This window comes from Crassostrea angulata, chromosome 2 (genome assembly GCF_025612915.1).
Source record: "Crassostrea angulata isolate pt1a10 chromosome 2, ASM2561291v2, whole genome shotgun sequence".
Taxonomy (NCBI): Eukaryota; Metazoa; Mollusca; class Bivalvia; order Ostreida; family Ostreidae; genus Magallana; species Magallana angulata.
This window is the reverse complement of record NC_069112.1, coordinates 24446646-24469498: the sequence shown is the minus strand read 5'-3', so window position 1 is coordinate 24469498 and position 22853 is coordinate 24446646. Positions and strand designations below refer to the sequence as shown.

Sequence of the window (22853 nt, the reverse complement as noted above, 5' to 3'; positions counted from 1 at the left end):
GTTATGCACTCTGTATGAACGACACACCGTATGCCGTTGTTCGTATTAGGATAACTGGACGGACGTGGTCTTGGTTAGACTATATTTAATTCCTATACATAAAAAAACTCCGTACAAAGATATTAAAAAAAGGTTAACAATTTAAACTCAAAATGTTTGGATTTTATTTCAGCTTATGGCTGTTAAAGCTTACATTCGTTTTAAAGTTTAGGACAGGTCTGGTGGTTAATTAAACTACCTAGCCTCCTTAATTTTGTTTTAAATTTTTGCATATACTGTAATATGTTGATCATGTGAACAACAAACAATCATTCTAAGAGGACAAATCAAAAATCACATTTTGAAGAACAAAATATTCTAAATAGCATGGACTTTCCTGGTCTGCTGTATACAATCCGTAAGGTTATATGGGCAATTAATTGATATTTATGTGGATTAAAGTACAATTTTTACAATATTTAACCAAAAAATAGCTTCTAAAAATATTTGGAGAGGTGAAAAATTGTAAAACCTTTAGTGGGACTCGAACTCATGACTGTTTCGTATAAACTCTCTGACCCACTGCGCAACGGTGTTGGGTGACGATATTGGGAACAAGACTACTTATGTAGTTAGACTTTATTTTAAGGTTTTACCAATAAACAGTACGTCACAACATGGAAGTGTCCAATATTAAAATCAAGGCCGACTTTAATGCTATACGAGTCTTTTCAGCACGTACTCTCTCCTTCTATGAACCTATTCATCATCTTTGCTAACTAAGGGTTTTAGATCCACTCCGCTGCCCGTAAACGTGCCACATTTTCATCCAATGAAATGACAGTTTATATACACTGTTCGGAATAAGCATTATGTTGACAACGTATCGACTAGCGGATCTCTAAAAAGAAATTTTGTATGATTTTATACGAATTAAGATGTAACCTTGTGTATTCCAGAGAAAACAATATTTTTTTCTATTTAATTGATCGTAATGTTTGTTGTTATACCGAAGGTAAATATTCGCTGATATATGAAAGGATTCATGTCATAAAAAACTGAAATTGTCGTCGTTGATATTGCAGGTACAACATATAACACACCCTCCAAACACTAAGACCAGTTTATCGAACTTCTAAAGCAAAAACCATAAGCGATTTGGTTAAACCATCATACAAGAGACACTGTGATCGAACCCAAGCATATTTTACTATACATGTTGTTCACGCTACAAACTCGACATATTTACAAAGCACATGTTTTCAACGTTGCGACTAGGTGGTCTATCTGCAGATACAGCCAATCAAAAAAGAGGTTGTCACCAAAAAAGTGTTATGAGATCTGCCAATGGTTTTGTTTTTAGGGAAAACGCTTGGCTAGCGAAGATGTTATATAACCATAAAATGTACATTTAAAAGTGTGTCAACATCGTAAACACGACAGAATAAGGGTTACTAAGCACGTCTTGGTAATACCTCTCATCGTTTAATAATAAGATTCAAAAAAATGGCGGATAGTGTATTTTGATTTAAGGTAAGGTTATACATATCTTTATTGTTGAATGTTTCGTTAAAATCTTATTTTTATGCTGCAAGATGAGGTCATGAAAAATTCTACAACAGTTCTAAAGATTCCACAAATATCACTTTTTTGTTGTGTGATCGAGTATAAAGAAATACTAGATGCGTCTTTAGGTATCTGAAAAGAAGTTTGGAAGATTAATAAAACAAATCGTCAAGTTAATTTAAGGAGCATAATAGTTACAATGATATAAAATTATCCAACAACCTATCTAACAACATGTTTTTTAAAGGAAATATCACATTCGATAAATCCATGCTAGTGTGTTTCATAGACCTCTTTTGATATACATAAGGCAATATTTTTACTTGCAGCTTAACAAATTTTTTTCGCAATTTCATTTTATTACCCTTTCCCGTTTTCTTTTTGTCTCATGACTTAGTACCTGTAGATTATTATCTTTTAAAAAGAATCATTTTTTGTCATGAATCTTCAATGATCTATTAAAATGCTGAGGTTTCTCAGATGTTTTTTTCTTTAATTTAGCGGACGTTGAAACAAAGATGAGAAATGTTACAGTCATTAGAAGATTAGTGTCTATTGTTACAGCTTTTTACATTCTTGGATATGTCATGGTTTTCCTCCTTGGGAAATCGAAAAAAAATCTGATGTGTCAAACATATCATCAACGTCTAGGTAAGAATTATCATTCTTTATATTAATATACATGGAAGTGAATTTATTACTTTCTAAAATTAAGGTCAGACGACACGTTCCTCGGGCATCTTTATTGTATCTCCTCGTAATAAAGAGTTCGAATAAAAATTATTATTTTTATAAATATTTTAAAATGATTAAATTCACTTATACAATATAATACCTCTACATGGCCGGTTGGTTATCGTTGTGGCCGCTCACTGTCAAGAGCGTAGGTTATTGAGGTCAGGAGTTCAAACCCCAGCCCCGGCCAAGATAGAATTCCAAAATGGTGCTGTGCTATATATTCATTTACTTTTATATCAGCAATTCAAGTGTATTTTCAAGAATATTATAAAGGAAATTACATACTCTAGTATTTTACAGAAATGCCTGGTGAGGTATCCTAATTTTTTCCAGGAAAGCTTGTCAAAGTAGTAGTCAACTATTAACAAATTCCTGGAAAAAGTTAAAAAATTGAGGAACGTGTCGTCTCACCTTAAAAAAAAGAAAAAAAACTTAAACACTATGTATATGATATGAATGCACTGAATATCGTTTCAAATTGTGTTTTCTTTTTCATTTCATCCTCAAAATGCGTAAAAAAGCTATATCCGCGATCTTATGCAGATTTTTCAAAATGTGCATAATATTGCATACTCATACGTTTTAAAGGTAGATTTACAACGAAAAAAAAAATCCAAGTTTGTTTTGCACTTTAAAGTAGAAACGTTTGTACCTAAAACACTGAACCATACCATATATCAATTTTTACAACTCTGCATTTACCCCTCAATGCTTTTTATGCCTAAAAACCCTCTAAATAACAAGAATTTAAAATCGGTACATGTGTGTGTGTGTTTGACGAGTATTAAAACAAAAGGGATTCTTGAATTCAAATACTAGTATTTGATAAAAACAATGAGTTGTTGTAGAAATTTTTTATACCTAGACATCTCAATTAAATTCTAATTTGGCCCTTGTGTAAGTAATGAAAAAAAAATGCATTACCGATTTACCGTAGGTTTACACTATAGGGTCATGTTAGTAAGGCTTGATGGTCAAAAATCAACCAATAGATTTGCCGTTTTTTCAAATATGATAACTGGGGCTATGAAGTGTTATTAATAAAAGAAATGATCCAAGCGTTTAAGTTTTTATCTAAACTTGAACTTCATAACTTTTAAATGAAGATATTTTGGCAGAACAAGGTAGGCTTAGGGTCATATTTGGCCTATTTTCAGAGATTAACACATTTTGGTCAAAATACTCTCTAGGACATGGGCTTTCTATATATAGTAATATTATCTTTGCATCACTAATAGTTTTTGAGATACCCGGAAAAAATGACATGCAAAATTATGACGTTATTTGACGTTAATGCCCTTAATGGCAATAAAATTCGCTTTCTTCTCAAATATTCAACGAAATAAATTAAATTAAAAACTTTTTAATAAATTGATACCTGGGTGCACATTACACAATTGTGGAGTTTTTACTACAATATAAAACTGTACATGTTTTCATTTGGCTACCCAAGGAGTTAACAGTCCAAAGTGTTGGTGGGTGGGGGGTGGGGGGGGGTAAAAAAAGGACCATAATCAAGAGTTGTCGAATGATTCCTTTGACTTTTAAAAACTTGAAATAATTGTTGTTTTTAATATTTATATGATTCAATGATTATATAACATTTGCTAAAATATTTCAATTTCCTTAGTTGTTAATGTCTGCTGAAGTCCTCATCAAATCCATGGCGCATTTTACAAGATACATGTAATTTAGGGCATATCAATGTACTTTATTTGATGAGTTGGCTTATATTTGCATTGATAAAAGTATCTCATGAACAGTTCTGTATTTGTATCAAACATCTTATATATATTTATTGTTAAATTAAAAAGAGAAACACTTGTATTATAACACATCATATTTGACCTTTATGCACTTAAATACAAAATTTCCTATTACTTAACATTTGTCAATAATATTCAATGAAAGCTGGTGTGAAGTATTGGTTTAAATTATTACATGCAATGATTTTAACTACAATAAAACAAAACTAAAATAAATTGATAGTGTTTTGGACTCCATGGAAGTTTAATTAAAATATTTTTTTCAAAGTATAACACATTGTTCATTTTTTCAGTTTGATCTCAAATACAGTGCCCTAAATATGTAATATTGATATGAATTGCTTTGAAAATATTTAACTTTAAAATATCTTTAATTTTATAGTAAAATTATGTGTTATTGAGAGTAGTATACTTTACAAGTTAAAAGATAGACAAGCATAAATAGTTTGGTAAGAGAAAATGAGGTGATCCCAATACATGTATTTCATTTCTTCAATACCAGACATGGAGACACAAGTATGAACAAAATGTATACAGCCTTTGAAAGTATTTGTTGTATACATGCAGTATCAATTATTGAAAAGCACATCCATTATACTTTATACAGCTAGAAATCAAAGAGCATGTCATTACTAAATAAGCCTCTAGACAATGTGATTCTGACATTCTTATTTTACACATATATGGTTTTATATAATGGTTGTCAATATTCATACAATAAATCATTTGATATTGCAACTCTGTCATAAAATGATTTGCTTATAATTTTAAATTGCAATCAAAATAATTGTAGAAATAAATCAATCAACTATATACTTGCATTTAGGTATGAACTCGGAACAGTAATCTACACATTCAGGTACTTTGTAATCATCACTAATGTTTACAGATATAATGTTACACACTAAATTTTAAAAAACTTCTCCTATCAAACATGTTTTGTACATTATCATCTGGAGTTACCATTTTACTGCACATAATTCTAAACTTAAAAACTAGTTAAATTTTGAAAATAAACTTTGAATAACAGAACAATACATTGTAAATCAATAACAAAAGAACAGAAAGGCTGATCATTTCAATTTACAATGCTTGTAATAGAAATTGCCTTTAGAGAGATTACATGTAATGATAGACAATAGTTCTGAAAATTTTAAATTATTATGCATTTATTGACTGATGAGTCACTTTGAAATTCACTCCTCTTCTGTTATGGAACATATTTTTTTCATTTTCTTCCTCACTCTCTGATTCATCAATTGGGAGTGCAGCAGCATCCTCAACAGAACTACACCAATCGCGCACACCACAGACACCACTTTCCTCGTGACGAGCAAGACCCAAGAACCAAATCACACTGGTTATATGAGCACACATGCCCACAACTCTTGTACCAACTTTACATTTGCAAAACCAAGATTTGATACTGATATCATCATGTCTTATCCAAAGTAAGTTTTTCTTTGCGGAAATGTGTCTACTTTGAATATTGGCACAGAGGATTCCATCAAAGTTATCACTGATGAAAATATCATACCTTCCTTCCATAAAATGTTCATATGCATATGACTTTGCCAAGCTTATTTGGTACACACCCAATGTTAACTGGCGTATTTCCTCCTCTGTCAAATGAGGGAAGACTACATCATGGGAGTCCATCTTCTTTCATCTCATGCTCCGCTTCTCTAAACCTTAAAAATATTATTTTTAAATGGAAGTTCAGATTATTCTCAACCAATTTTTATATTTAAAATTCCTGCCACAACCTTGGGAGAAAACATAATCAAAATGCAAGATGATGCTCACACTTGTCTCAACATAATCCTTTAACTCATTCACTCCGTTCGCAAGAAATTGCATTTTTGCAGCCATGGCAACATCTTCCTCCTCAATTCCAGTGCTCAAGTCTGGTCTAAACGTGTTGCAGATTGCACTTACTATGCGGATATAATCGTCAATATGTAGTATCTGTGTATTGGGGATTGTCCTGCTCAAATAATTCCATGTCTTGAGCCTGCCATTCACTGACTCGACAACCCATCTAAGCTGTAACACACAACACATACTATGAATATGCATATATATTACACATGCATGCAAGTTAAATATACAGTAGCACTCGGTTATAACGAAGTCGTAGGGGCAACAAATTCACTCTGTAATTCACTCTGTAATATCCATAAATCGTAATATACGTATAACATTTTTTTTTTTAAAATAAGTGCTTGGGACCCTAATAAAAACCTCGCTATATCCAAGAAATCTCTATATGTGTGTTTGATATAAATATGAGTTTTACTGTAGTGCAATATACCTAAAAGGAAAAGTTTGTTATATCTTTATCTTCGGATTCACAACACACCTGCACTATATGATACAGTACTAAAACACGTAGAAAACATTTTAAGCTTAAAATTTTAAAAAAGTGACCTGCAACAAAACAAGTATTATATTGTGGCATGTTATATCATACAAGTACCTTGGTCACAAATCTGGTTGTAGTGGCTTCTTCTGTTGAGTGTTGCTTTGAATGACGAGTCAGAACGGATGGCATTTCAACATGTATCCCAAAGTCATCTAGCAAAGCTTCTGCGTCTCTGAAACCTCTGTCGACAATAAAAATATCGTTTTCTTCTACCCATTTCCTAATGTCCTCTTCATTTGTCTGGATCATGTGACTTAAGATCTTTACATCGGAGTTTTTGGAATCTGCCAGATAGGGACTTAATACAGAAATTATATATCCAGATATTGATACAATCTGCCAGATAGGGGCCTAATACAGAAATTATATATCCAGATATTGATACAATCATCATAGGTTTAACTAATGGCCGGTGTTTGTGGGTGCTGTAGGAACGACGTGAGAAAGAAAAGATTCCGCGTTTTTGGAGGTATGCATCGAGAACAAGAATGGCCGGATTATCTGACATGCTGCATAGAAGTTCCTTGGCCAGGGGACGAGTATGGTGAATAATGACATCCTCCCTTGATATGTGAGAGAACCCCAAATGCTTTGGCACAAAATCTTCCATCAAAACATTTTTCACAGACATAACAGCACGTCGAACCTAGAAATAGAAAAAACAGGTTCCATTAATGTACATTCAATCACGTACGAGTTTTTATTTTTTATGTATAATAAAATAATAAGAAATCTTAAATATATTGTGTCACTTAATATGTCCATTCCTGCCATTTTTTCATGCCAAATAAGGTTCCAAGAAGTTGATTACTTAAACCACATCTAAGTTTCGTCAACAATAATGCTACACATGTTCTGGTACTTCTGTTCTTGAATGATCTTAAGTTGGTCTCCACCAAATACGTCATCAATTCATCAAACTGATCCTTTGTAACACCTGTTAGATTGTAGTAATCTTCACTTTCCATTCCATGTCGATCATCAAAATTCAGTCTCTTGTTCTGATTTTGGATTGCTACCTCCCTGGTTTGTTTTAAAACTCCAACAATGGTGGTCCTGTTGACATTGGAGACAGCATTTGTTTGTTTCAACAGATGCAATGCCTCAGTGTTGAGATCTCCATCAGATATATGTTAAGGAAAGCATCTAGAACCAGGTGGAACAGATGTTTCTTTTTGGATGAATACATTTACACGAGTATTTTCAGGAACAACAACAAGCTCTGGTCCTGGCTTTTTACATATTACACAGTTGGCCTGACTTGTAGAAGTTATTGGAATGGACAGTGTTACTGTGTATACTCTGCTTTGATAATGTTTTCTGTATTTTGTTTGGCTCAGAGCTGTTGCAAATAGAATTCCTTGTCGATTTTGTTTCACACATTTTGTTTGACGACATTTTCTTCACAGCATGCTGTCATCAGAAACATACATAGGGAGTCTTTTCTTGATAAAATCTGCATGCGCCTTCTTTATCCTGTATCTGTCCTGTTGTGGTGTTCTTTTGGAGCACAACAAGCAGAGGTAGAACTTAGGCATTCTAAAAATGTATTATTATTAAGTCATTAATAACACACAGGCACATTACTGTACAAGTATAATAATGCTACATATGATAGATGTACATTTAATATATGTAATGATGAAAGAACTTTCTGTAGAGATTTTTTAAAGAAATTCAATTTAATATCTTTAAGGTTCCTCCACATCGAGTGACCTGTACTTTTGTATAAGTGCATTACAACATGCAAATTCAACATATTGGTCTAACTAAAATATCGATCAGTTCCAAAGGTTAGTCATCCGACTGCCAATCCTTTGGACCCTAAGATATTTGGTTCTAGTCCAACAGGAACTAATATTTTCATTGATTTGCCCAAAGTTTTTAAATTTCATATTTTCCCCCAAAAATGATTATTTCTTCCATAATTATGTTGTACGCATATTAGAATGGACTTTATCTTTGCATTATGATTATACATTTGTTTATGTTGCCTTAATAACATTTATCAAGCTGCATGGAGGAACCTTAATACCGGTATTTAAATATTATAAAATAACTGGTAAAATTATAAAGAAATTAAATAAGGATTCAATCCAAACATCAAAATCAAATCTTGCAAGGATTGCAGGTATTAAATTATAATTGCTATTAAGATATTTTATCATACCTCTGTTAATTGCTTTTTCTTCATCATCACTATGGAAATAAACTTAATTTGACCTCTGAACACTGGCAAAGTTACACGAACTTGAACATCTGATTTCTGTAGAATGTAGAAAAATGAACAATTACTTACATGGCTTCAAACTTCTGTTCATATTTATTAGCATTTACATTTTCAGTTAAAATGTGATAATATTATAATTATAGATTATGTGTGGCAAAAGTGAAGATAACTATTTTTTTTATTTTGTTTTTTTTTAATTCCATACATATGAAAAATCTTAAGGATGAGCATGCATACGATGGAATCAAACGATTAATATTCTTTTTAAAAAATCGCTACAAATACTCTTTATATCAGAAAACTAACAGAATGAGACCAGTTACATGTAACATTTACTATGTTATTGCTTTGCAATAGCATAAAACCCTTCAGAACCCAGTGTATTAAATAATCACCTGTTGTTCGGTATAATTAACAATTTATTGCATGAACATTCAGGAGATACAAAGATTCATTCATCCAGGGAAAACCATATTTCTTTTGGGCAATGCCCTCGAGAAATATGATTTTCCCTGGATGAATAAATCTTTGTATCTCCCTCACAATCATGGGATAAATGTAGTATTAATATCGATAGAACGCAGCTGTAGATTGTCATATTGCAAATTCTGATCAAAGTTACAGGTAGAACCATTTTAACAAGAGCTTGGACTTTGGGTAGTTGAATCAAACTGCAATGTGACGTATGCCTGTCTATTTCATTGTGGGCCTCTCAGGCATGGCTCTTTGAAATCAACACGATTTGTCTGGCTTTTGAGCAAAGACTACGCAATCGGTGTATATTTCACTTGAAACCAGCGTCATTTTAACTTGTTTTGACGCAAGAAATAGATCGTTACATCCTACTGAAAGTCCAAGGTCTTGTTAAAATGGTTCTTATAGTCTTGATTTAGCTACTGCATATGTGGTTGGGCAGTTTCCCTTATACCTAGCAGAAACATGCCACATATGCCTTAATACGTGCTTTCACACCTGATAGTTTCGCATGAATATATTCATAAATAAACATCAAAAATAGTATCACTGGGCCTACAGAAAAAAAAATATTTTTATCATATTTCCAAAAGCAAATAGGCCTCTTACGTGAAAACAGAGACATTATATATGTCTCTGGTGAAAGGGACATGCAAAATGACATATCTTTACACAGTGACAACTAGTTTGTTTGATTTTTATCCCTATCTCCACAACACACGCCAAAAAAATTAGCGGCGGCAGGTTAGGGTTGCAAGTCACTTAGTCAGAGGAATCTCAGATTAACATGCATTTTGTTGCTTTCATTGTTTTCATATGATCGCCAATCAATCCTTACCTAATACAATCCCATAGTGGTACATCAGTTGTGTTGAATATGTCTACATATCGATAATGAACATAGTTCCGTCAATCACTGCACCGTCATTCATTCAATCAATTCATTGCGATTGTCGAACTTGTCGTCTGGAACACTACGACAGAAACCGCCGAACGAAATTAAAAATTCCGAATAACAATGATTACGATTTTGCATTTATTTAATCAAATATTTTTTTTAAAATTTGGATTATTGCTACATTTGTACTTGAAATGCAGCGATTGTAGATCCCATGGTACATAATTTGGCGATTTTTCATTAAAAATGTAAGCCACGGGACTTGTTCCGGAAATGACAAATGTTCAAATTTCACTATGAGCACAGCGAACGCGATTTACGAAATATGTTTTTTTCGACTAGTCATTGCAATAGCTTTGACATATACAAGTATTATCTATCGCGTTGCCTGTGCACATATCAAAATATTTAAATACGTGTATAAAACTTCGTAGTTTTTTTTTACCAAAAAGTGAAATCCGGGTCAAGTTTGGAATTTATAATTTTGATATGTGACTTTTGGCGCCATTTCCCATGCATGTTTTAAGCACAGGGGTTGTCCAGATTCAACTTCGAGGGGTGATGACAGTTTAGCTGCTGCTTCATTTTTTATGATTTTCATAGGCCAAAATAATATACTAAGTGTACCTTGTTCCAAAATGCCTGCATCAGACCATCTGTTTACAAAATGCCTGCATCAGAGCATCTGTTTACGCTTTTTGTGTTTCAACACATGTAAGATGATGTCTGTGAAGTATTGTTCAAATTTATCTGATAAGAAATTATAGTGATATTGTGGATCCAAGTCAATGAAAGTTTGCATAATTATATCTACTTGGAATGAAATGATTTTAAATGATTTCTTTAAGAGTGCATACATTTATTGTAACAAATTCAGAGTACATATAAAAGTTAATGTTTGAATAATGTTATACCAATGAAGCCCGTTCATTTTCCTAAGCACAATTTTAGTTTTAATGACATAACTTTCAAGAAAAGGGTAACCAAGAACCCGTGTTGACTTATTAATATCATTGCGAAAAGTATAGAACAAGTTCATCATACATTGGCCATCTTTGGTTACACAAGTAAATGGACTTTGTTGATGCAATTTTAGTTTTGATGTAAAGAAATTTCCAAATGGGGTGCGCAATAAAGCGGGGTGCCTTATTAACATCATAGCGAACATTGTAGGGCGAGTTACATGTTATCATGCTTCGGACGGGTACTGAAGATCGACCAATTTTGGTTTAACAGATGCAAAAACAAAAAACAATCAAACAAACAAAGCATGCATTCGCGAATTTATTTTTGATTCCAATTTCTATACCACGACAGATTGTTAGAAAACCTCTATCTTAATTTGTGAGCCAATAACACTGGGTAAACAGCTCTATGTCTTACATGAATGAATGAAACAATTGAATTACGTTCATTAACTCATTGAAAAAAAACCAAACTTATTTGTATATTGGGATATAACACACATACAAACGCCAACATAGGAAAGACAGAATCAATGACGTGTATAGTAAAGTTATACGATATTATGAATTTCAACTGACTTACCAGAAAGACACCAACGTAGCTTAGTGTAAAAAGCAATGAATCCATAATAAACCCTAACCTGGAAAAGTGAAAATAGATTGAATTGTAGACAAAGCGACGAATATCATTTCGTTTCATTACAAATCAAGGGTCGAATATAACTATGACAAATTATTTAGTTCTACAATGACATATCAAAGTAATATATAAAGACAATGCCTAAGACACAATACAGAAATGTTTATACAACATTAAAAAAATTTAAAAAATCACAATTAGGAAATTGTCAAAGAGACATGTCCCTATGTGTATAACCTATTTCATTTTAGTCAGTTAAATATGTCACAGAATGCAATGATTACACACATACAATATATCAAATAAAAAACCCAGATAATTTCACAGTACTATGCAACTTTATAAGAATCAATTTGTTCAGTTTTGTTTATATCGTTTACTATCATACAAATGATAATTATTAGATAAAGACATCCAATGAAAGCCTTGTTAAAGGCTTATTTCCAAAAGGGTCCTTATACAACAGTTAAATTAACAACAAAAGTGCTCTATAAATTTACATAATGGAATGTAGGCAGTATACTGCAAAGGAAAATAGCAGAATGCTTTGAAAATGACATTATGTTTCTTGCAGTCTTGTATCCTATTCCGAACTTCACTGACACACATGAAAAGGACATGGTCTCGAGATTTACATGGCTAGGGAATGGAGGTTACTCCTTGCCTAATGGCTGCCGGTCAAAAGAGAGAGTTGCCATACTGATACCGTATCGGGATAGAGAAAAACAACTGCGTATTTTGCTTAACAATTTACATCCACTACTTTATCAGCAGGGATTAGAGTATAGAATTTATGTTATTGAGCAGGTAATACTAATACTATCTTTATTTACTCTTCTTTCTAATAATTATAATAATAATAGTGATACCAATAATAATAAAAGTAATAATAATGTAAATAGTATTAATAATAACCTTCATTTATCCAGGATTACACAATAGCACATACTACATAGTTTTCATCGTGGCCATGCATTAAACATATAGTACATGGTAATATACATGACATTGTAACTGCTACGATGTATTGTAAGGAGTGAATTGGATTATTATTAGCTCTGTTAAAATACTCCATAAGATACACATATTTAAAATTCCTCACTGAAGTAGAGTTTCGAACAGTTTTTGAAAGTTTGTTCCAAAGAAATGCAGATGTAGTAATATGAACTATCTTATGGAATGTCCAAGCGTTACTTTATTTAAATTATGGAGGTAAGATAGTGTTTTCAGTGTAAAGTTTGAATTGTCTGTATCCGTATAAAGTAAAATTTCAAATTGAATCCAAATATGTCAGATCATATGGTGTGTCTTTGTAAGATGCATAACCAAATTTGCTAAATTTGAATGACTCGTTGCAAAGAAAAAATCTCAAATGTTTACCGAGGTAAAAATCCAATTCAAAATAAAAAAATATACATAATAATAAAATAAGCAACCCAATTTTTTTTAATTTAAAATCTAGTTTTTTATATAATTTTGTTTTAAAACACAATTTAAAAATAAAGCTGCAAGATTTTGCTTTTATTTCAAAAATATTAGATTTAATAGAGGTGATTATAAGTTATTCTTAAAATCATATTTCAAATAAAAGATGCATTAAAGGATGGATCTCCACCATTAAATTAGGCTAAAAATGATTGAAAGTGAACTTAAACGTGGCAAAATTCGATAATTACAAGAGATGTCTGTTGCCATTAAGTCGTTGATCAAACGATTGACCGATCGATCGATCGATCGATCGATCGAGAGAGAGAGTGAGAGAGAGAGAGAGAGAATGCGAACAGTTTAAGACTGAAATAATAAAAGATACAGATAACTTCATTGAGTTTTTATCACTTGTTTAGATTAAAGCATTTTTTTGATAAATGCCGTTTTAAATATAAACGTTAACCATTAAAGCCCATGCGTCTGTTTTACAAATGTGATCTGCAACATTTCTTCACGGTTTGATGAAATCATAATGCACGTTGAACTACGCAAAAGAAAAAGCGACAAAATGCTGTATTTGTTACAAATAAAATGTTTTTCGTTTGTGTCTTATTAGCTTCAACTCTCTACACAACTTTCTGTACTTTTAGAAGGAAAAAACCCCACGAGTTAAATTTGATTTTTGTCTTGTTGTTTAATCTTTTTATGAATATTTTGTGAATGTAAATGAAGAAAACATTTTAATTAATCATAAAAGTATTTTAAAAATCCAGACATTATACTCATTCTTACGAACAATTTATTGCCTCGCAACTATGCATCTTTGTTATTAGTAGGTTACGCAATAAAATTGTTTCTAAACATTTATCAAACAAAATGTACAGTTTACAAGGAATTTTTTTCTAGTTGCAAAAGTAAATAAATCTGAACTGATGCATACACACTCTTTCGTTCTTGTGATTATATTCGAGTTCTGCTAAATATCACAACATATAAGACATGTTTTAAGCTCTACTCGCATTTAACTAATATTGGGTAATTTTTTGTATGTCCATGTAAAATCTACAAAGCTACTTGTTTTTTTTTTCATAAAAAGAACAAAAGAAATCAAACACTTAAAACAAACAGCGCATTCATAACGTTTTTTAAAAAAAAAAACCATCCAGATGAAACACTCTCTGTGCTAAACGTCTTCTGTTCTACTAGACATTATATCATCCTACAGATAAAACATAATTATACTTTAAAAATAATGCATTTAAGGTAATCTGATGTAATGACTAACAACTATATCTTCTTAGTTTCAATTTTTTTTTACCAATACATATAGCGCAGTACAGTCTACGATTTGATGCAGACATTATGCTGTAGACGCAATTCACATGCAGAAATAAATTTTAATTTTTTTCTGAAAATGTTTATCTAAGTGGTGTATATTTCTTTAAAGGCTGACACAAAACCTTTCAACAAGGGGATGCTCTACAACATTGCTTACAGTGAGGCAAAGACTGACAACTACACCTGTTTTGTTTTTCATGACGTTGACCTGATCCCAGAAAATGACCAGATTATGTATAATTGCGTAAGAAGTCCGATGCATCTTTCAAGAGCAATCGATTCATTCAACTACAGGTAAAAAATGAAGGCAGTAATGAAATTTGAAATTTTTTCTTACATAAAAATGATTTTTTTTTGGTACAAATATACCTCAGGTAGAAAAAAGCAATACTCCATAGCTATTAACATGTAATGTATATCTGAATCAGTGTTCCTGTTTAGTGATTTCACTATAACCTGGCGGAGAACCAATTAAAAAAATAAAAGTACACACACAGACGAGCAGCTTAAAAATGCATATGTGTTGAAACATGTTCATTTTGAATTTTTTTATAGACTTCCCGATAGAAAGTTAATTGGTGGAGTATCCATGTGGAAAAAGGAAGACTTCGAAAAAGTTAATGGATGGTCAAATCTATTTGTGAACTGGGGTGGAGAAGATGATGATATGAGTTACAGGTGTTATTTTTATTAACATATAAACAATATGTTTCATAGTTAAGGTACCTTAAGACGATTAAAATGAAGAGCAATGATACAGTAGTTTTTATCGTGTTTAGCTTTTTTCAGTCTCATTAAAAAAGTTCGTTCCTTTGTTTTTATGAAGCCGTGTTAGGTTAGCTCTAGTCTAAACTAATGCATTTTATATTAATTCTAGTTGTTAATTCATATTTAGGAATAATAAATAAACTAAATTTTAAAAAAAAGGTAAGGTAAAATTACACATCTACAGAGTTTAGGAAGGAACTGTATTTTGTGGCGGAAGGATTCAGGAAGATATTGAATTCTTTATTAAAACTCAGTAGTTGTAGAGTACCGTAGCTTTAACGTCTTTTTTCAATACATACTACATTTCTAGATGGTATTTGCAATGGGATATCATCACGTTGTTCCGAAAAAAAATTAAACATTTTTTCAATTTTCCTAGCAACATATTTTGACATATTTAGCTCATATTTCATAAAGTCAAGAACAAATGAACTCCAACTTTTGCTTCAAATTGGATTTTTCATGACCTATTCCAAACATTACATAAAGGACCCATGCAAGCTTTTTCTGACAAGACTAAATAATGTAAATAAAAATTGAAACGTTTAAATATTGTCACTGCATGTTCAATCATTAATGACTTAAAATAGCGTTTTATCAGTGCAAAAGGTCGATGTCAATTAGTTGATCTTAAAGAAATTGTGACTTTTTAATGATAATTTTAATTTATTTTACGTAGTTTAAATTTGTATTTGATGCAATGGTTTATTCTGAAAAAAAAAATAAATTAAACAAGGGAAAGCGATTTATGTGCATCTTGCAGATCAAGGCAGAAAGTTAATATTTAATACACCGTAGCGCCGTAAAATTTGTTTTAAATTTTGGTTAAGTGTATGTGTGTGAAGACTTAAAAAATTGTTTAGAAAAAACTTAAAGACTTGAAAGCAAGACCACAAATCCTAATAGATAATCTCCGTGATGATCTAAACCATTCATAAAAATTTTAAGACAAAAATAAGCTTGTTTATTTATTTTGTACAATAATAATGAATAAACTGTCCATATTTCGATTCCGAAATGATGTTGCAAGATACACTATGCTTAAACACAAACGAACACCAGTTAACACAGCAAGGTATGTTATTTCTTCGTATTTTATTAGGTAAAGAGTATAGTTAAATGTTCATTATTTCGACATATTCTTTTTTTTTTTTTTTGCTGTCTCGATTTTCTTCATTGTTGCAACTCACTTTCCATTTTTTTTTCCAGCAACGCTTTGAAGATATTTTAACTTGTTTTTATCATGGTAACACGAAATGCACTTTAAAATATTTACAAATCGCAAAGTGCATGTATATGATTCGATTTTATTAGCTGGAAGTATGACAAATGACCAAACGCTGATACATCTACCCATTATTTACGGTTTAAGGGAGTGAAGGACCAAACAATAGAGTTGTGATATAATTGTGAACGTATGTGTTTAAGAGATAATTTCAATCAGAAACTGTTAATCAAGTTATCTCCCTTTGGTTTGTATGCTAAATACAATTCAGCGATTTAAACAAGGCTTAGCAAATCAATAACTGTATTTGAAATTATCGTATTGTTATTCGACCAAACCATGCACATGCAATTTGCATTTACGTTTTCTCATGCTGCACAAACTTACCGCAGCTAAATTATTGCTGAGTAAAAATCAAATTATCATCTATATAGAGTTGGAATATGTCATTTATTAAAAATAAAGAAAATAATGAAAGATAACTCCATTAAAACCCCAAAAATTTCAGACCTAAACCTATTCTTACAATACAAAATCGACTTATCCATTCCGATCTCCTAAATTTACAGAGAAAACAAATATTTTTTAAAGAATGTACAACAAATTAAGTAACAACAGAGAGCTGGCACCTACAAATGCCACCAAATACAAATTGTCAAACATGAATTGGCAATTGCATGTTTCCATCTAGGGGGGGGGGGACAATTCTTTTAACGGGTGCGTCTATATCAGCTTTATCAACTTGTTTTAAAAGTGGTAGACTTGGTCCCAGGTTCAACATACTTTAAAATAAAAAGTTCGTTATTTTCTATAGTGTTCTGTAACACTGCGTTCGTCTATTTTGTAGACATAACATGTTGATGGATAGTCCATGGCGGTTTAAGGTGGATGGACTTTCAACCTTGACCTACATTCCACCTACACGAGAGAACCATCAACTTTATACAAGGATATTAGTTAGGACTTGACAGTTACAACTTGCAAACAATTTCATGAACTCATATGGTGATAATCTTGAAAAACGATTTAAATGGTCTTTCTTATGTAAATTCTTGATTTGCTTTGAGGTCATTGCAGTGAATTTTTCCATACATGTACTGTTTTAAAATTATCTGGTTGTTGGTATATATAAACATATTGACAAAAACGTCATCAATGATGTTCATATCTAAATGCAGCTGTGCGAATCTAGCTGTGCTCCCTTTTTAAGGTAAGTAATTACATGATCGATAATGCACTTATTATAAAAGGTTTTGAACACTGTGTTCTTTGATTAAAGAAAAAAGAGCATTAAATAAAACAGAACATAGATTATTAGATTAATTAACAAATATTTTATGTTCATCTTGAAAAATTGTCAATACTGAAAATCAGAAAATGAAAATTGTAAATTATAATTTGTATATAAATGCCGGTATGTTGAAAAAAATCAACTTTTTATTCCTTACTGGATGGAGTACCTTTGCAACGAAAGATACATTTATCAATCAATAAAGTGAATGGTATAAAGTCAATATTTGAAGATTGAATACCAATTTTTGTTGCGAAAAAAGGCAGAACAATTGTATTTATCAATAACAAGAAAAAAGAGGTTTATCTTTTGAAACCGATTTTAAAAAAGTACAAAGCATCCTTATGGGGAGGGGATTCTAAATTGTTAAAATAAAGGACACAACCCTTTTTAAAAGGGAGATAAATGTGAAACTGCGAAAATTGGGTGGATGTCTTAAAAAAATCTCCGTCTTAAGAACCACTGCACCAGGTATGCAATTATTTACACCAAAGCTTGTATATATAGTGAAGATTCTAAATTGTAAAAATTGCGATCCCCGGGTCAATACTGGGGTCACAAGAGGGGTTCAAAGTTGATTAAAAAAGAGAAATTGAACATAGAAATATAGGGGGGAAATGTTTTTCAAAATGTAGTCTCAAGGACTTCAGTGCTAAAATTAGTGAGATTACTATACAAGTACCCTAAGGTAGTGCAGATTCTAAATTGTGAAAACCGTGATCCCCGGACTAATACTACGTACAACTCCAAAATATGTTCAAAGTTTAGCATAGACTTATATAATGGGAAAATGTTTTTAAACTTTCCTTTTAAGAATTACAATTACAACAGTTTGTGAGATTACTATGCAATCATTCTAAGATAGTGCAGATTCTAAATTGTTTAAATCATTTTTTATTAAAAGAAGTATTTTAAAAAAAGAAAAGAAATTTCCATGATAAGTTTATTATAGGTAAATTATCTGGAAATACATGTGTATGTTTATCGACTAGTTTTTTGTTATTTTGGAATTTCGATCCCGACATCAATTACTCGCATATTGGGATCCAAGTGATCGGGATCAAAGATCGTAAATTCAAACAACTTCAAAAAGGTGTGGATCTTTGTTTTTACGAAGTTTTGATTCACAAACACACAGTTAGGAAAGATAAAGGAACGAAACATAAAAAAATGTTATGAATAAAAACATGCCAAAGATAAAATTGTTTTTCTTTTTATGTATCGTTTAATATATGGCAAAATCTTGAAATATATGAGTTTTACAATATTTTTTCAGAGTGCACTTAATAATAAACCCTTTCGAAATAAAATGATACAAGGACTAATGTTCAGGTAAGCGATTTGTGGCCCATGGGCCTCTTGTTTATATGAGGATGGTGCATTTTTTTTTTGAAGATAGTACTTTTAAGTTCATTTTTATGAGTATGCCCCAAAAGTACTCATATGCCTCTCGTTATCTCATGTGGATGGCCTAATAGAATGGTGATATTAACACTACGCGGAGATATCTTCAATCTATACGAACAGCTTTTTGAGTTACATGGACAAAATTATCTTTAAAAAGAGCTATTGAAAATGAAATGCACTGGCAGCTGACGAGATTAGGAGAGATATCTGAGAAAATTTGTTGTTATATCATGTGGATGACACGATAGATTGTTAAAACTATTAACACTTGTTGACATTTTCAAGTTATATGTACAGCTATTTGAGTCAAATCGATAGTATTTTCTAAAACAGAGATTATTTAAACGAAATGCACAAATTACTGATGAGATCACAAGAGATAACGAGAGGAATATGAGTATTATTAGGGTATAATCATGTAGATAACCTTGTCAACTGTTGATATTAACAACACTTTTAGATATATGTTATTCATTATGCAGCTATTTGGAATGTTTGATGTTAAAAATAAGATATTTGAAAGGCATTTTATAGCTGAAGGTTTCACAAAAGATAATATATCATGTAGATGATATAGTGCAATGTACATAATAACAATACAGGTATGATTTTGTCAATTGGACAGTAACTAGTAACCAAGATTTCTTTTATCTCGTCGGCAGTTACTAGAAGCTAGCTTTTCTTACTCCTCGTAGCCAGTTACTAGTAACCAGTTACTAGTAGCTAACTTTCATTTTATCTCGTAGCCAGTTACAAGTAGCTAGCTTTTCTTACTTCTCGTAGCCAGTTACTAGTAGCTAACTTTACGTATCTAAGTTTTTTGGCGCCAAAAGGTAAGTGGATAAATAACTTTAATGTCTAATGTATTGTTAAACTTTTACTGATTTAAATATCGCTACAGTCATTTCATGCATATTTTTTTCTTTTACAATTTTCTGCTATGCTATGATATGCGATTTTAATGATATGCCATATAATTTCAATGCAATGCTATGAGACTTGCATGCTATGTTTTGAGAACTTGAAATGAACGACTTAATGATGTGGTAGGTTATGCTATGCTGTGCTATGGTATGCTATGAGATTTGAATAAAACTCGCTCCATACACAAAATACTTTCACACATTTCGAAGTAAAATGACAAGAAGCCAAAGTTTACTGCTAATCTAATATGCGACTATATTCTTTTTAAAATGTTGTATGCTATGCTTTGGTATGCAATGGTATGATATGACGAATGTGATGTTATGAGATTGTATGCTAAGGCATGAGATTCCAATGCTAAGGTATGATATTTCAATGCTATGCTATGAGATTCCAATGTTGTGGTATGATATTGTAATGCTTGTATGAGATATCAATGCTATGCTATGCTATGGAGTATGTTGTAAAAAATATCCTTGAACTGACTGTATATGAATATGTTTTACAGAATGGATTCTGTTAATGTTTTCTAAAATTCCTGAAGATGGTATAAACGTAACACCTTTGATACGATATCAGTGGTATCTAAAGTTATTTAAGTGCAAAAACGATTTGAAAATCAGTACAAGAAGAATTGGTACAGTAAGTTTGATAAGCAAAATATTGTGCAATACAGATTTTACAAGAGCGAACCTTACAAATATCTAAATGCCTTTACAGGAAATGCCATATTTGATTCAATAAACCTTAGTCAGATTTTCAAATAAATCGTTATTGTATACATGGTGCAAAGGCAATATTAATTATTGTAGCTTCAGATGTTTTTTTTTATTTCGCTAGCTTTTACATTCAAACACTAGTTTGTTTTCGTTTGTTTGCTTTACTGCATGTTTTAATAGGTAGATTGAATATAAGAATCGAATTTTGTGATTCTAAAGTCATCCTCTGCATTAGAGGATTAAATTAAAACACACGCGCTGATATGCATTCCGTATGTTTTATTAATTCCCTGTGATTTTAAGCTACACAAATTCTTACTTGAGGACGTTGTTTGCTCAGGGTTTGAGTTATCAAATTCGGATTGTTTTAAAGTTAAAAAAAATAATAATAATCATTAAATGAATTTTTATTGACATAACATTCTATATTTTCACTTTTTCAAAGTGAAAAGGCTAATTAGGAATTAGGCTAAAACAAAATAGACCTTTCGCAAAACAGAGGAAATTCGGACTAAATTTTCAATTGCAAGATCTTGTTATTCTCTGAAATATTTTTGGTAGTACTATACTATTAAAGGTTAGGATTGTATTTGTTAGAGAACATAATTATGCATATTTTCTGTTGGATTTATCTCGCTTTTTCATTTATATGATTATAAGGCACACACTATAAAAATATTGAAAAATATCGAAAAACGATAAAAGACTCCGTATCCCAAAATTTTGATCATTGACCTCATATAAATTTTATGTCAGCTGAATTAGTTCACTATACTTAGTATTTGGTCATTAACCTACTTTTTAAAATAACACTACCTTGAAAGGTCTATAACACACAATAGATTGTTTTTCATGATCATTAGTGGATTTTTTTTCATTCTGAGTAAACTGAACCATTTTAACCCTTAAATTCTGTTTATGTAAGTTACTTTGCATATCAGCAATAAAAGAATACCCCATTCCCCCATATAAGACCGAGAGCACTATTCATGCTTCACCGCATTCAGGTATTTCATACATTCAAACCTTGGACGAAAATACATGTAGACAACGCGTTTTGAAAAAGAAAACAATATGACAACCACTGCACTAGCAAGGAATATCCAATGAACGACGAAACAAAATAGACTGAAATCAAGGCACATATACCTAAAAATCCTTGATAATTTAAACCGTTTATCTGCGTATGTAATGTAAAACATGTAAAACATCTCACCAGCGGAAACACACACTGTGACAGATTGAGCAATGTCTTTGATCCTATGGATTTTAGAAACGGAGCATTTTTGCGGAAACCGATGGAGATGATGTTACGTTGAACTGCTTCCTTGGATTCACTAACATTTAGCTACTGCGTTGGGTGTGGGGTTTCCAAAATGATGCAGACGTTATGCACTCTGTATGAACGACACACGTATTTGTACGGATACCACTTTTACCGTATGCCGTTGTTCGTATTAGGATTACTGGACTGCCGTGGTCCTGGTTAGACTATATTTACTTCCTATACATAAAAAACTCCGTACAAAGATATTAAAAAAGGTTAACAATTTAAACTCAAAATGTTTAGATTTTATTTCAGCTTATGCCTGTTAAAGCTTACATTCATCTTAAAGTTTAGGACAGTTCTGGTTGTTATGAAACTACCTAGCCTCCTTAAATTTTTGCAATTTTTTTACATTTTTTGCATATACTGTAATATGTTGATTCGTGTAAACAATAAACAATCATTCTTAGAGGACAAATCAAAAATCACATATTGAAGAACAAAATATTCTAAATAGCATGGACTTTCCTGGTCAGCAGTATACAATCCTTAAGGTGATATGCGCCATTTATTGATATTATTGTGGATTAAAGTACAATTTTTTACAATAATTAACCAAAAATAGCTTTTAATAATATATGGAGAGGTAAAAATTGTAAAACATCTTGTGGGACTCGAACTTATGACTGCTTCGTATAACTCTCTGACCCACTGCGCTACGCCGTTGGGTGACGATATTGGGAACAAAACTACTTATCTAATTACACTTTATTTTAATGTTTATTTCAATACACAATACGTCACA

At 31.6% G+C, this 22853-nt stretch overlaps 1 protein-coding gene across 1 annotated transcript; it reads left to right on the top strand.

Annotated features, from left to right (window-relative positions):
• The first annotated feature begins 2057 nt into the window (after nucleotides 1-2057).
• On the top strand, nucleotides 2058-17739 carry LOC128173497 (beta-1,4-N-acetylgalactosaminyltransferase bre-4-like). Its single transcript, XM_052839195.1, has 6 exons — nucleotides 2058-2196; nucleotides 12256-12488; nucleotides 14557-14741; nucleotides 15003-15125; nucleotides 16195-16290; nucleotides 17288-17739. The coding sequence occupies exons 1-6, from the start codon at nucleotides 2064-2066 to the stop codon at nucleotides 17406-17408; spliced, it is 891 nt and encodes a 296-aa protein (XP_052695155.1). The 5' UTR covers nucleotides 2058-2063; the 3' UTR covers nucleotides 17409-17739.
• Nucleotides 17740-22853: the final 5114 nt, after the last annotated feature.